This window comes from Amblyraja radiata, chromosome 9 (genome assembly GCF_010909765.2).
Source record: "Amblyraja radiata isolate CabotCenter1 chromosome 9, sAmbRad1.1.pri, whole genome shotgun sequence".
NCBI classification, from domain to species: domain Eukaryota; kingdom Metazoa; phylum Chordata; class Chondrichthyes; order Rajiformes; family Rajidae; genus Amblyraja; species Amblyraja radiata.
Genome location: NC_045964.1, coordinates 4767495 through 4779693, shown reverse-complemented (window position 1 = coordinate 4779693; position 12199 = coordinate 4767495). Strand labels below are relative to the sequence as shown.

The window sequence follows — 12199 nt, the reverse complement described above, 5'->3', positions numbered from 1 at the left end:
GATTGCTGGGTGTTGATCAAGAGCCTTACCTCATCCAGCTTGTTGGTGAGTGACCGGACATTCGCCAGAAAGACGCTTGGGAACGATGGTCTTTGTGGAGCCCTCCGTAGCCTGTCCTGCATCCCCGCTCGCTTTCCACGTTTCTGCTTTCGCTCCCGGCGCTTGCTCCGTCTCCTACCCTCCGGAGTGGTGATCCAGGGGGCTGTTCTGCCCAGCTCCATCGGGATTTTGGTGAGGGTACTGTAGTACTCACACGCCAGTTTCTCGCAGCCACGTCCGATGTTGAGCAGTTCCGTGAGGCTCCATGTGCGACCCGTCGGGATTGCGATGCTGGTCCTGGATTTCCTCGTCCTGGAGGTGAGTTTCTTCCTATAGTTTCTGGGGTTACTGGGGTTTCTAAGGGCTCTAGGGGTTCTGAGGTCTTTAATTACCTTACTTTCACAGCCGCGTTCGGTGCCGGGCTGCTCCGAGTTAACTCTGACTTGGGAGCGCAAAGCCGCTGCGTCTGAACGCGCCGCCATTATCCTCATACACATTTTAGTGTATGTCTTCAGTTTAAACCAGCATCTGCAGTTCCTCCCTACACATTTTGTCTGCAAAATCTCCTCAAGATATGTCTACTTTGAAAAAGTTCTCTCTCCAATGAGAGTTCTGCAACACCAATCTATATCTCTCGTTCCCCTTACCCCTGACTCACAGTCTGAAGAAGGGTCTCGACCCAAAACATCACCTATTCCTTTTCTCCAAGGATGCTGCCTGACCCGCTGAGTTACTCCAGCTTTTTGTGTCTGGCTTCAATAGAAATGTGGGATCTACTAATGCTAGTTTGAGATCAAGGAGGAGCTATTGGGGCTCTTGAAGGGCATTAAAGAGGATCAGTTCCCAGGGCCATCTGGGATTCCTCCTAGTTTATGGAGAAAACTCCATTAACCTTGGCATAAATCTTTGGAACCCCTCTCGCCACAGACAACATCGCAGAGGACTGGGCAATAGCCAATGTTAACTCTTTAAGTAGGTACATGGAGATAATCCAGGGAATTTATAGATTGATGAGCCTTACATCAGTGGGAATACGACACGGTACAACTTTATTTATCCCAGGAGGGAAATTTGTCCCAGGTGCGAAATAGGGAAGCTAATGCAGAGGATTCTGAGGGATAAGATTTGTATTTGGAAGAGGATGGGCTCTCTGGGACAGTGGATTTAGGCAGTGCAGGTTATGTTATAAACTCGATTCTTTTTTTTTGAGGAGATGGCAAAGGTGGTTGGTGAGGGTGGGGCAGTGGATATTCACATGGACTTCTGTGAGGCATTTGACTAGGTACCTCATGGTAGGTTCATTCAGAAGATTAAGATGCATGAAATCTATGATGGCATGATAGTTTGGATTCACAACTGGCTTGCCCATATAAGACAGAGTAACAGTGGAAGAGTGTTATTCCGGCTGCAGGTCTTTGACCAGTGGAGTTACATAGAAAATAGATGCAGGAGGAGGCCATTCGGCCCTTCAAGCCAGCACCGCCATTCATTGCAAGGTTCTGCAAGGATCTGTGCTGGGATCTCTGTGATTTATATAAACGACTTGCATATATACTTAGATGGATTGGTTAGTAAGTTTGCTGATAACACCAACATTGGAGGAGTTGTAGACAATGAGGAAGGTTTTCAAACTATACTGCGGGATATAGATTAGCTACAGAAATGGGCAGAGAAACGGCAAATATGAGGTGTTGCGCTTTGGTTGGTCGAATGCAAGGGAACCGTATCCAGGTAATGGCAGGACTCTTAACAGCATTGATATACAAACAATAGCATTGATATATAAAGAGATCCTGGGTTCGAGTGCATAACTCCCTGAAAGTAGCAGCATAAGGAAGTGAAAGATGGCAGGTACACAAAAATGCTGGAGAAACTCAGCGGGTGCAGCAGCATCTATGGAGCGAAGGAAATAGGCGACGTTTCGGGCCGAAACACTTCTTCAGACTGAAGGAGGGAAAGATGGCATGCTTCATATGGAAATCCACACAAAGGCTGGCCATTTAATCCAACTAGCCCATGTCGCTTAATTCCTCGCCCCACCCTCCCGTCTTCGCCTCTTCTTTATAAGTTTAGTTTAGTTTAGAGATACACCACGGAAACAGGCCCTTCGGTCGACTGGGTCCGTGCCGACCAGCGATCCCCGCACATTAACACTATCCTACACCCACTAGGGACAATTTTTACATTTACCAAGCCAATTAACCTACAAATCTGTATGTCTTTGCAGCGCCCGTAGTCGGGATTGAACCCGGGTCTCCGGCGCTGTGAGGCAGCAACGCTACCGCTGCTCCACCGTTGCCAACGCTCTGGCTGGGTCCCTCCTGAAGAGGTGACATCGATCCCCGGGTCACGTGATCGCACTGGGCTCGGCGATCACATGGTCTCTGTCGGGCACGTGACTCGGGCGGACTTCCAGCGCCGTCGGCCGGAAGTGCTCGGCAGAGCAGCTTCCGGTGCGTGTGGAGGAGGTTTGTAAACAAGCGGCCGCGGCCTCCGCTCCCGCCCAGGTACAGGCCCAGGGCCCGGGCCCAGCAGGCGGAGTGGGCGCTGCCGTGAGCTGCCGTGAGCTGCCGGTGAGCTGGGTGCGTGGCCGCAGGTTGGAGCAGAGCTGCCTGTGAGTAGAGACGGAGCTCTTATGTGGGTTTGCAAGTGTGTGATGGTGGGTTGGGTTAAAGTCCGTGTCTGTGGCCACACTCTCACTGCGCTGGCAGCTCCAGTTAGTGCAGCTTATTCTGCTCCTTCATTATAAACCGTAGCTGCTCCATCATGCAGTACTCTGTCTGTGTCTCAAGACTTATCGTCTCCGCACACACATACACATCAGTCACTATTTACATTCTGTACAAGGGTCCCGACCCAAGAGATGCTGCTGCCTGACCCGCCAGTTACTCCAGCACTTTGTGTCTTTTTTAATATGGTTTTGGTCCTTTCATTGGAGTCATAGGTTCATACAGCCGAAACAGGCCCTTCGCCCCAACTCATCCATGTCAACCAAGATGTTCCATCTAAGCTTTATTCCATCCCCTTTACTCACATATGGTGCATATCCCTCTAACCCTTCCTATCCACATACCTGTCCAAATGTATTTTAAATGTCATGAGAGTACCTGCCTCAACTTAAGGCCCTGTCCCACTTTCCCGAGTTACTCACAAACTCTCCCCAGTTTTCCCCTTGATTCGAAGTCGGAGAATTACGGTAATGGCCATTCGTAGGTACTCGGGCTATTTTTATTTAACTCCTGCACATTTTTCAACATGTTGAAAAAACGTCCCGACTTACCTGATGCCCCGTGTTCCTACGGCTGGCATGACGAGCCGCTACGAAACATCTACGGACTCCTACTGCCTCCTATGAGCTTGCTACCGACATTCCCCGACATTCTCCCAGTTCGAATCAAGGGGAAAGCTTGGGAGAGTTCGTTAGTACAGGTCCTCTGGCAGCTCGTTCCATATACCCACGCCCTCTGGATAAAGTTGCCCCTCAGGCTCCTATTGAACCTTTCCCCTCTCACCTATGTCCTCTATTTCCTGTACCCTGGGAAAAAGACTCTGTGCATTCACTCTATTCCGCTCATAATTTTATACGCCTCCATATGATCACCCCTCTACTTACTGTGTTCATAGAAATAAAATCCTAGCCTGCCCAAACATTTTAGAGCTCAGGCCCTCGAATTCTGGCAAAATCCTCAAATCTTCTCTGCACCCTTTCCAACTTAATGGAATTTTTCCGAAAGTAAAAGTGTCCAAAACTGAACACAATACTCCAATAGTGGCCTCAACGACTTTTTGTACAACTGCAACATAACTGTACCTGCTACTGTATCCGCTGTTCCAGGTGTCAACTCCTGTATAACGGCGAGACCAAGCGGAGGCTCGGCGACTGTTTTCGCTGAACACCTCCGCTCAGACCGCCTAGACCTACCTAATCTCTCAGTTGCTCAGCACTTTAACTCCCCCTCCCATTCCCAATCTGACCATTTCGGTCCTGGGCCTCCTCCATTGTTAAAGTGAGACCCAGCGCAAATTGGAGGAACAGCACCTCATATTTCGCTTGGGTACCTTACACCCCAGCAGTATGAACAAATACTTCTCTCACTTCAAATAGCCTTTGCTTTCCCTCTTTCTCCATCCCCTCCCCCTTCCCAGTTCTCCCACATCTTACTCTCTCCGTCTACATTTTATCTCTGTATCGCCCACTCCCCTGACATCAGTCTGAAGAAGGGTCTTGACCCGAAACGTCACCCATTCCTTCTCTCCAGAGATGCTGCCTGTCCTGCTGAATTACTCCAGCATTTGGTGTCTACCTTCGACATAACATCCCAACCTCTACAGACACCAAGTGCTGGAGTAACTCAGCAGGTCAGGCAGCGTCTCTGGAGAAAAATGATAGATGATGTTTCAAAAGTCACTCAATCTTTTTCTCTGGAGATGCTGCCCGACTGACTGAGTTACTCCACACTCTGTGTTTATCTTTGGTATAAGCCATCATCTGCAGTTCTTTGTATATGACAACTTCTATACTCAATACCCAGGGTACTTAAGGTGGTACGGTGGCGCAGCGGTAGAGTTGCTGCCTTACAGAGACCCCAGTCCGATCCTGACTAAGGGGGCTGTTTATACGGAGTTTGTACGTTCTCCTCGTAACCTCCGTGAGTTTTCTCCGGATGCTCCGGTTTCCTCCCACACTCCAAAGACGTGCAGGTTTGTAGGCTAATTGGCTTAGTAAAATTTTAAATTGTCCCTAGTGTGTGTCGGATAGTGTTAGTGTGCAGGGATCACTGGTCGGCGCAGACTTGGTGGGTCGATGGGCCTGTTTCCACGTTGTATCTAAAACTAAAGTCGACTGATGAAGGCCAATGTGTTAAAAGCTTTCGTCACCATCCTATCTAACTGTGATGCCACTTTGAAGGACCTATGTACTTGTACTCCTCAATCCTTTTGCTTGATAACACTCCAAGGCCCTACTGTTCATTGTGAAACTACTGCCCAGGTTTGACTTCCACAAACGCAGCATCTTACACATCTGTATTAAACATCTTCAGTCATTCCTCAGCCCACATGCACAACTGTTCAAGATCCTGCTGTAATTCTTGATATCTAAACTATCTACAATACCTATTCCAGTATCATCTGCAAACTTACAAATCATGCTTCGTACATTTGAATCCAAATATTGATGTAGATGACAAACAGCAATGGGCCCAGCACCAATCCCTGAGTCACGCCACTACTCACAGGCCTCTGGTCCGAAAAACATCCTTTCTCCACCATCCTCTTCCCACCACATTTAATTGAATTTCTGGATTTTATGTAAGGTTGATATTTGTGCCGCTACGACTGTTTAAAGATGGGTTAGGACAAGTGTAAAACAGGATGTGAGTGTGTGGCAATTGTTTGAGTGAATTAATCATCTGTAGTTTCCTTTATTTAGTAGATATTGGTAGCATAGGTGGTGAGAGCAGGTAGTGAGGGGGGTTGGTTCTGGGGCACCAGAATTAACTGTTGAGTCTTTCCGAGGTGTTGTGGGCCTAACAACGAAACACCAGTGAAGGGAGGTGTCTACCTGATGACCCCAATGATATACTGTCATCTACACCATCAGTTTTTACGTGCTTGTTAATATGTAGATAGTTTATTATTGCATATGGAGTTAGTTATTGTTCTTAGCATAAGTGTGTATAAAGAGTTTAGATACTACTTTGGCTTTGGGCTTGGTTTTCTTAGTTGAGTGCTTATCCTGGTGTTATAGCACAAGTACTTTGTGTTTTAATGGTAAGTGAAGTAAAATTAATTTGTGAATGAAGGACAGTTACTGACAACCTTTCGCCCTCCTTGCCAACTCTTAATATCAGCTGCAGGTTTCATGAACACTTAAATAATGACTCAATGGCAAGTCCAGCCAAACAGTATAAACAGACAAGCAGAAATAAATTAGAATACTTGAATGGATGTTCTCAATTATATTGAAGATGGACACAAAATGCTGGTGTAACTCAGCGGGCCAGGCAGCATCTCTGGAGAAAAGGAATGGGTGACATTTTCGGTCGAGACCCTTCCTCAAGTCACCTATTCCTTTTCTCCAGAGAAGCTGCCTGACCCGCTGAGTTACTCCAGCATTTTGTGTCTACCTTCGATTTAAGCCAGCAACTGCGGTTTCTTCGGGCACAATTCTCAATCATATTTATGGCAGTATAAATTAGTATCTTGCTGTATAACTTTCCATTTGCTGTGAGCTCATTTGAAACCACTGAGAAAATATACAGTGCCCTGTATATTTGTAAATATATAATGTTTGAGACAAAGACCCATCATTTATTTATTTATTTGCCTCTGTACTCCACTATTTGAGATTTGTCATAGAAAAAAATCACATGTGGTTAAAGTGCACATTGTCAGATTTTAATAAAGGCCATTTTTATACATTTTGGTTTCACCATGTAGAAATTACAGCAGCGTCTATTCATAGTCCCCCCCCCCCCCCCCCCCCCCCCCCCATTTCAGGGCACCATAATGTTTGGGACACAGCAAGTGTGATGTCAATGAAAGTAGTCATGTTTAGTATTTTGTTGCATATCCTTTGCATGCAATGACTGCTTGAAGTCTGCGATTTATGGACATCACCAGTTGCTGAGTGTCTTCCCTGGTGATGCTCTGCCAGGCCTGTATTGCAGCCATCTTTAGCTTATGCTTGTTTTGGGGGCTAGTCCCCTTCAGTTTTCTCTTCAGCATATAAAAGGCAGGCTCAATTGGGTTCAGATCGGGTGATCGACTTGGCCACTCAAAAATGTACCATTTTTTAGCTTTGAAAACTCCTTTGTTGCTTTAGTAGTATATTTGGGATCATTGTCTTGCTGTAGAATGAACCACTGGCCAATGAGTTTTGAGGCATTTGTTTGAACTTGAGCAGATAGGATGTGTCTATACACTTCAGAATTCATTATATACTACCATCAGCAGCTGTATCATCAATGAAGATAAATGAGCCAGTACCTTCAGCAGCCATACATGCCCAGGCCATAACACCCCCACCACCGTGTTTCACAGATAAGGTGGTATGCTTTGGATCTTGGGCAGTTCCTTCTCTCCTCCATACTTTGCTCTTACCATCACTCTGATGTAGGTTAATATTTATCTCATCTGTCCACAAGACCTTTTTCCAGAACTGTGGTTGCTCTTTAAAGTACTTCTTGGTAAACTGTAACCTGGCCATCTATTTTTGCGGCTAACCAGTGGGTTGCATCTTGCAGTGTAGCCTCTGTATTTCTGTTCATGAAGTCTTCTGCGGACAGTGATCATTGTCAAATCCAAACCTGACTCCTGAAGAGTGTTTCTGATCTGTCGGACAGGTGTTGGGGATTTTTCTTTATTATAGAGAGAATTCTTCTGTCATCAGCTGTGGAGGTCTTCCTTGGCCTGCCTTTGCGATTAGTAAGCTCACCAGTGCTCTCTTCTTAATGATGTTCCAAACAGTTGATTTTGGTTAGCCTAAAGTTTGGTTGATGTCTCTAATAGTTTTATTCTTGTTTCTCAGTCTCATAATGGCTTCTTTGACTTTCATTCGCATGGTGGCGCAGCGGTAGAGTTGCTGCCTTCCAGCGAATGCAGCGCCGGAGACCCGGTTTCGATCCCGACTACGGGTGCTGTCTGTAAGGAGTTTGTACGTTCTCCCCGTGACCTGCACGGTTTGCTCCGAGATCTTCGGTTTCTTCCCACACTCCAAAGACGTACAGGTATGTAGGTTAATTGGCTTGCTATAAATGTAAATTGTCCCTAGTATGTGTAGGATAGTGTTAATATGCGGGGATCGCTGGTCGGCGCGGACCCGGTTGGCCAAAAGGCCTGTTTCCGCGCTGTATCTCTAAACTAAACTAAACAACTAAACGTTGGTCCTCATGTTGTTAAACACCGATAAAAGTTTCCAAAGGTGATGGAAAGACTGGAGGAAAGACTAGGTGCTGAGAGCTCTCTTATACCTGCATTAAGGAGGCATTTAAACACACCTGAGCAATTACAGACACCTGTGAAGCCATGTGTCCCAAACATTATGGTGCCCTGAAATGGGGGGACTATGTATAAACACAGCTGTAATTTCTACATGGTGAAACCAAAATGTATAAAAATACCCTTTAATAAAATCTGACAATGTGCACTTTAACCACATGTGATTTTTTTTCTATTACAAATCTCAAATTGTGGAGTACAGAGGCAAATAAATAAATGATGGGTCTTTGTCCCAAACATTATGGAGAGCACTGTACTTAGCAAAGTTGCATTACTTTAAAAAAAATAACTATTTTTGTTTAGAAATTGCGAAACATGGCTAATGAAAATGAAGACTTACAAGTAGTAGAGGAGGATGAAAATGAAGAGGATGAAAATGGTCTGGAATATTTACAGGCTAGAATTCCACTGTCCAATTTTCACGATTGTATCCCAGAGGAGCGAAGTGGTCACATAGCTGCAGCACATGGAAACCAAATGTACGTCCTTGGCGGATATAAGGTAAGGTAGTGTGAACTGCAATACCCCTTCATTTAATTTATAATATTCACAAATTTAGTCATCTGTTTACTTCTCAAGTGTACACACCAAATGTTTTTTTTAATTTATTTTTAAAAAAAAAAAAATTTTATTTATTAGAAGCAAATGTATGAAAATAGAACCAACGGCATATAAAATTATACAGTTATTGTACAGCTTCAATTTAAAGTTTTAGCTATAGTTGGAAGAAAAGAAAGGAGAAAAAGCAAGCAAGAGAAAAAGTGCGATGTGCAAAGATAGAACCCCTAGACTACCAAAGTGGTGCAGCCAAAGAGTGAATAAATGAAGGAAAGAAGAGAGGAATAGAAAATATTAAAAAAAATAAAAGGACAAAAAGAGAGAGAAAGAAAGTGGTGATATACCTGCCTCACATCCCTCCCCACCCACCTCACCCAACCCGTAATGTTTCTTAATGTTTAAAATGATGTCTTTGTAAAAAGAGAACGAGTTTGGGCAATCCAGATCGCATTTGCAATTGCACATATGGACCAATAACTTTAAATGACATCAGATCAAAGGACATCATTTGCTCATTTTGCAGTATCTTTTCAGCTAGGGAGTGATTTGCCGAAATTCTCTATATTTATTATCACTGACATTTAGTATGTATATCAGGAACAAAAGAACAGAGAAAGAGCAGATGCCTTTAGGGATTAAAGCGATCATCTATGTGTGGATGAGGGCCTCAATGAGTGGTTCTCATGTTTATTCTCCGTGAGAAGGACGTGGAAGATGGTGTGTTCAGGGAGGATATGTGCGTAATCTGGAGTAGGTCAGTGTTAAGAAAGAGAGGTGTGGGTTGTTTAGGAAGGAACTGCAGGTGCTGGTTTATTCCAAAGATAGACACAAAATGCTGGAGTAACTTAGTGGGACGGGCAGCACCACTGGAGAAAAAGAATAGGTGACGTTACAGGTTGGAACCCTTCTTCAGACCCTGAAGGAGTCTGAAGAAGGGTTCCGACCCAAAACGTCACCTATCGTTTTCTCCAGAGATGCTGCCAGACCTGCTGAGTTAATCCAGGTTTTCAAGGTTTCAAGGTCAGTTTATTGTCACATGTACAAATTAAGGTACAGTGAAATTTGAATCACTGTACAGCCATACTAAGTGAAAAGCAACGAGACGCACAACCACATAAAAGTTAACATAAACATCCATCACAGTGGATTCCCCATTCCTCACTGTGATGGAAGGCAATAAAGTTCAATCTTCTTCCTCTTGTTCTACCGCTGTCGAGGCAGTCAAACCATCCGCAGTCAGGGTGATCAAAGCCCCCACAGCCGACGATCGAAGCCCCCATCGGGGTGATCGAAAATCCCGCGTCGGGGCGGTTGAAACTCTCTCCGCAGCATGGAGCTCCCGAGTCGGCCTCTTCTTACCAGAGACCGCGGGCTTCACGATGTCCACAGGACCCGCGGTTGGAGCTTCGACCCCCGGCAAAGGGATCACAAGCTCCGTGATGTTAAAGTCCCGCAGACTCCCGCGGTTTTGAGCGCCGGGTCGGTCTCCAGGAAAGGCCGCCAACTCCATGATGTTAGGCCGCAGTGGGGACGGAGATACAACACAGAAAAAAATCACATCTCCGTCGAGGTAAGAGATTGAAAAAAAGTTTCCCCCAACCCCTTCCCCGCATAAAACAAACCAAGGAACACTAAAACATACTTTTTAACACATACTAAAAATAACAAAAAGAAGACAGACTGTTGGCGAGGCAACTAATGCTGGTGGCACTACCCAGTTATTGTGTGTCTATTTTTAGTGTTAGATGTTACTGGACACATAAGACTGGATGTGATCCATCCCAGGTTGCTATGGGAAACAATGTAGCTGGGGCCCTGACAAAGTTTATGTAACTATAGGTAGGTGAGCGTTGTATCAATGGTAGGGAAATTCTTGGAGAGGATTTATGTACATTTGGAAAGCAATGGCTGACCAGGGCATTGTGGTGATAGCGTGCCTCATTAATGTGACCAGTGGTGTACCACAGGGCTCATCCTGGGAACCTTCTTGTATACAAGGTCAATGGAGGAGATCTGTAAGCATGTAGATGAGGTGAAGGTTGGTAATGTTGTGGATATGAACGAAGGTTAGCAAAGACCAGCAGCATATAGATCAGATAGGATGAGAGCTGGCAGGTGTGAGCTATTGCATTTGGCTAAGTCAAATGGAGGGAGATATTCACAGTAAATGGTAGGGCTGCACAGAATGTTAATGAAGGTGAGGACCTTGGGGGTTAAGTCCATATTTCCTTGGAAGTGGCAACATTGGTAGAAAAGGTGGTGAAGAAGGTAAGTTGGGGTGAATTGTTGCAACTTTACTAAACACTGGTTAGTTCATATTTAAAATACTGTGTTTGCTTCTGGTTACTGCAGTATAGGATAACTTGAATGACTTTGGAGAGAGTACAGAAGCGATTTGCCGAGATGTTGCCTGCTAGAGCCCTTTAGTTATGGGGAGAGGTTGAATGGGTGAGTTTGTTTTGCCTGGAGCGAAAGAGGCCAAGGGATGACCTGATAGAGGTTTAAAAACATATAAGCAGCATAGATGGGGTAGATAGTCAGCACCTTTTTCCCATGCGAGGGCTACCATAGAAAAGAGGGTGTATATTTAAGGTGAGACAAAGGGGTGTTGAAAGAATTTGAAGGGAAAGATTTTGTCCTCACAGAGAATGATTGGAATCTGCAGCACATTGGTGGAATTGGATACATTTACTACGTTTAAGAAATATTCAGACACACATTGATATAGGCAAGACATAGGAGGATATCAAGATTCAAGAGAGTTTATTGTCATGTGTCCCTGATAGGACAATGAAATTCTTGCTTTGCTTAAGCACAACAGAACATAGTAGGCATTGACTACAAAACAGATCAGTGTGTCCATATACTATTATATACGTAAATACACACATGAATAACTAAACTGATAAAGTGGAAATAACACATAATGGACTATTAACGTTCAGAGTTTTGTCCAAGCCAAGTTTACGAGCTATGCAGGCAAATTAGTGTAGAAGGGCAAAAAGATCAGCCTGTTTCTGTGCTGTACAAAGTTGCAGTGATTGTTGTCCTGCAAATTTGTCAAAATAATGTAATTTGCACTTGAAAATATCAGGATTTTTGTAGAATCAAAATCATTAATAATCGAGGAAGAGTGCATTTAGCCAATCATTTGCCTGTTTTGTTATGCCCATAATCCTGTTCCGTTAGTGTCAGTGTTATTTTTCCTGACCTATTTTTCATCCTATTTGCAGAATGCTGCAGCTCAAGGCTATCATGATATCTATTTGCCACGGGAAGAGCTTTGGATCTACAACATGGAAACTGGACAATGGGATGTTTTGATTTTCTATTCACGTTTTATACATTGATGTCTGTTTTAAAATGTTTGAGTTCCCTGTGTTGTTGAATGGTGAGGCACACACACAGTCAATCAACCCCCCCCCCACACACTTCCTCCGAAGAGTCTTGAGCCGAAAAGTCACCCATTCCTCCTCTCCAGAGAGATGCTGCCTGTCCTGCTGTTATTCCAGCTTTTTGTGTCTATCCCTCCCCCCCCCCCCCCCCCCCCCCCCCACACGAGATACAACACACAGTTCAAAAGCAAAAATCAGCAGCTGCT

The 12199-nt window shown here is 44.7% G+C and overlaps 1 protein-coding gene across 3 annotated transcripts in view; it reads left to right on the top strand.

Moving 5' to 3' along the window:
- The first annotated feature begins 275 nt into the window (after positions 1–275).
- The window catches only part of klhdc2 (kelch domain containing 2), a 29805-nt gene continuing 17881 nt past the window's right edge, over positions 276–12199 (top strand). Inside the window, exons 1-3 of one of the 3 annotated variants that reach the window (XM_033026539.1) lie at positions 276–357; positions 8344–8541; positions 11832–11911. In XM_033026539.1, the coding sequence (XP_032882430.1) occupies positions 280–357; positions 8344–8541; positions 11832–11911 (356 nt within the window). In that variant the 5' untranslated portion in view covers positions 276–279. Of the gene's footprint in view, positions 358–2476; positions 2654–7720; positions 7770–8343; positions 8542–11831; positions 11912–12199 lie in introns of those variants that run through there. The other 2 variants (XM_033026541.1, XM_033026542.1) reach the window with 2 other exon arrangements.